We start from the raw sequence: 2,342 nt of genomic DNA, 5'->3' as shown, positions 1-2,342 counted from the left end.
ATACTTATCAAAAACTTAGTTTATTTTTAATTAATTAAATCTGATTTTTAAGTGAAGAAAAATAATATACAAGTTTATTTTTTTTGTTTGATATTTAAAAAGCTTGATTATATAAGGTTTATTTATTTAACTAAAATTTTAGATTCAATAACGATTTTGGGTTTAGTATGCCCTATGCATCTTTTATTGTTCGTCATGTGTTCTGTTATATCTCGAAACTATCTGTTAAACCATGATTTCATAATTCTACTTAACGTCGTTCGTGGAGAAATTGAGGAGTTTAAGTCAGTTTTAAATGTTTTTTTTTTGTAAATAAACTGATTTCAATTATTAATTTTTTACATAGGAAGCTAACTAAACTTACAAATTAAGAATATTCAGAGGAATAGGCATCCGATAAACTCAACATTTCCAAAACAACTTGTTATCTCGGTATAATTTTTGGGTATCATATCGACGTAAAGAAAAATGATACATTAGGTCTAAACTATGGTAAGTTGTTTATTCCAGTTGTCTCAGACATCTTAGTGAATTACCAGTATAAGTAATTTCAATGGTCAGGTTTTAATTCTACAGTAAACTTCTCTGATTTCAAGGACTATATTTCATTTAAACAAAAGAGTAGGCTATCTTTGGTAATGAAAGTAAATTGGCATTGGTGTTTTCATTTAACGATTAATAAATCCTATCTTTATTGATTTAGCAAACAAAAGTAAACTGAAATGGAGCTATCCGACAGCAATTCGAGTGATGATTGTAATATTGGTCATTTCTCAACAATGTTTCGTAATTACCCAAAGAATCGTAAACCTAGCCAAAGTAATAGTAACAATAGAGAATCATTTCTGTGTGAATCATGTGGCTACAGTGTTGCGTCGGAGTCAGCACTAGAGATTCACCGGAGAGGGCACACTGGCGAAAGACCCTTCAAATGCCCAGAATGCGATTTTACTGCTGCACGTCAGAACACAGTCAGCAAACACAGAGTTATTCATTCCGAAGAAAAACCCTTCAAATGTCATTGGTGCAGTTATGAAAGCAGGCGTAAAAATGATCTTCAAAGACATGAGAAAACACACTCGGATTACAAACCGCCCATACTTGAGTGCGATCGTTGCAAGTTCATTTCGGATAATGCAACCCAAATGATAAAACACAAACAAACTCACACGAAGGAAGATGAAGATCTTGTTTATAATTGTAAACAATGCTGTTATTTCACATTACGAAAGAGAGACTTGGCTTTGCATGAAACTCGTCATTCTGATGTTAAGCCTTTTGTGTGTAAACAGTGTGGTTTCTCCACTGCCAATAAACACACCCTCAAAAAGCACCTTAAGTATCACACGGAGTCAGTGCTGTATCAGTGTAATAAATGTAATTATTCTACCACTTTTGAGAAGTCATTCAGGATGCACCAGAGATTTCACTCTGGTTCAAAGCTGTTTCAGTGTAATATATGTGAATACTGCACTGTTTGGCGAAGCGATATTAAGAAACACCACAGGCAGGTGCATTCCGACGTAGATTCTACCGAATGTAATTTCACCATTTGTTATGATGATTCTCGATTCTTAGAGAATTTTCCAAACGTGATTCGCTCGTGTTATGTTAAAGTTAATAGATTAAATATTTGGAATGATTCTGTTTCATTTACTGCCAACTGATATAATGTTATATTAAGAGATTAGCAAGAGTTTTGTCTTTCTTTATTACCAAGTTGTTTTAAATTTGCGTGGCTTTACCAGAGACATTAGTTTATTGGACTTAATGTAGAAAGTTGGAAATATCTTAAATTGTTTATAGTATCTGTAAATGCTGTATCTGTTTAGTAAGCCAAATTATAAATTACTCTTTTATCATATGTTTGTAGGTAATGCTCCTGTTCATTTTCGGAGGAGGCGCGCGATTCAAAATATTATATTTTTATTTCCTTCTCTTATAAGTCTTCGAACTGGTTATTTAGCTAGTTGAAAACTATTTCGTAATAATATTTTAATCTATCATATTTCTAGTTTGTTTTAATTAAATAATACAACAAAATGTTTTTCTTTTGAACATATTTTAATAAAACCATTCCATTATTAAAGAATTTAGGATCTGTTTAAACAGTTGAAATATGTTAGGTATATGGTTTAAACTAATCTTTTAAAACTTAGAAATAGGAACGTTGGTTATAAAATGGCATAACAAATATTTATTTAAAGCCCAAGATATTTTCTAAATAATAATATTCATTAACTTTCTCTTTACTACCTGTAACACCTTTTGGAAAAAATTCAAGTAGTTGTTTGACAAATTTTATCACAATGTGCTCTGCTAAGTCTAAATAACTTGTAACA

The 2,342-nt window shown here is 31.1% G+C and overlaps 1 protein-coding gene across 3 annotated transcripts; it reads left to right on the top strand.

Annotated features, from left to right (window-relative positions):
- Window positions 1-238: 238 nt before the first annotated feature.
- On the top strand, window positions 239-1,830 carry LOC149957447 (uncharacterized). 3 transcript variants are annotated; one of them, XM_090164810.1, is made up of 4 exons: window positions 239-284; window positions 347-492; window positions 577-621; window positions 704-1,830. In XM_090164810.1, exon 4 carries the CDS (start codon window positions 723-725, stop codon window positions 1,665-1,667), a length of 945 nt encoding a protein of 314 aa, XP_090020936.1. In that variant the 5' UTR covers window positions 239-284; window positions 347-492; window positions 577-621; window positions 704-722; the 3' UTR covers window positions 1,668-1,830. The 3 variants fall into 3 exon arrangements, with proteins under 3 accessions (XP_090020936.1, XP_090020937.1, XP_090020935.1); XM_090164811.1 differs by having other exon boundaries at window positions 577-644; XM_090164809.1 differs by having other exon boundaries at window positions 577-635; window positions 704-1,829.
- The last annotated feature ends 512 nt before the right edge of the window (window positions 1,831-2,342 follow it).

This window comes from Leiobunum rupestre, chromosome 2, assembly GCF_980474605.1.
Source record: "Leiobunum rupestre chromosome 2, qqLeiRupe1.1.hap1, whole genome shotgun sequence".
Classification (NCBI taxonomy): Eukaryota; Metazoa; Arthropoda; class Arachnida; order Opiliones; family Sclerosomatidae; genus Leiobunum; species Leiobunum rupestre.
This window is presented reverse-complemented; position numbering and strand designations above follow the sequence as displayed.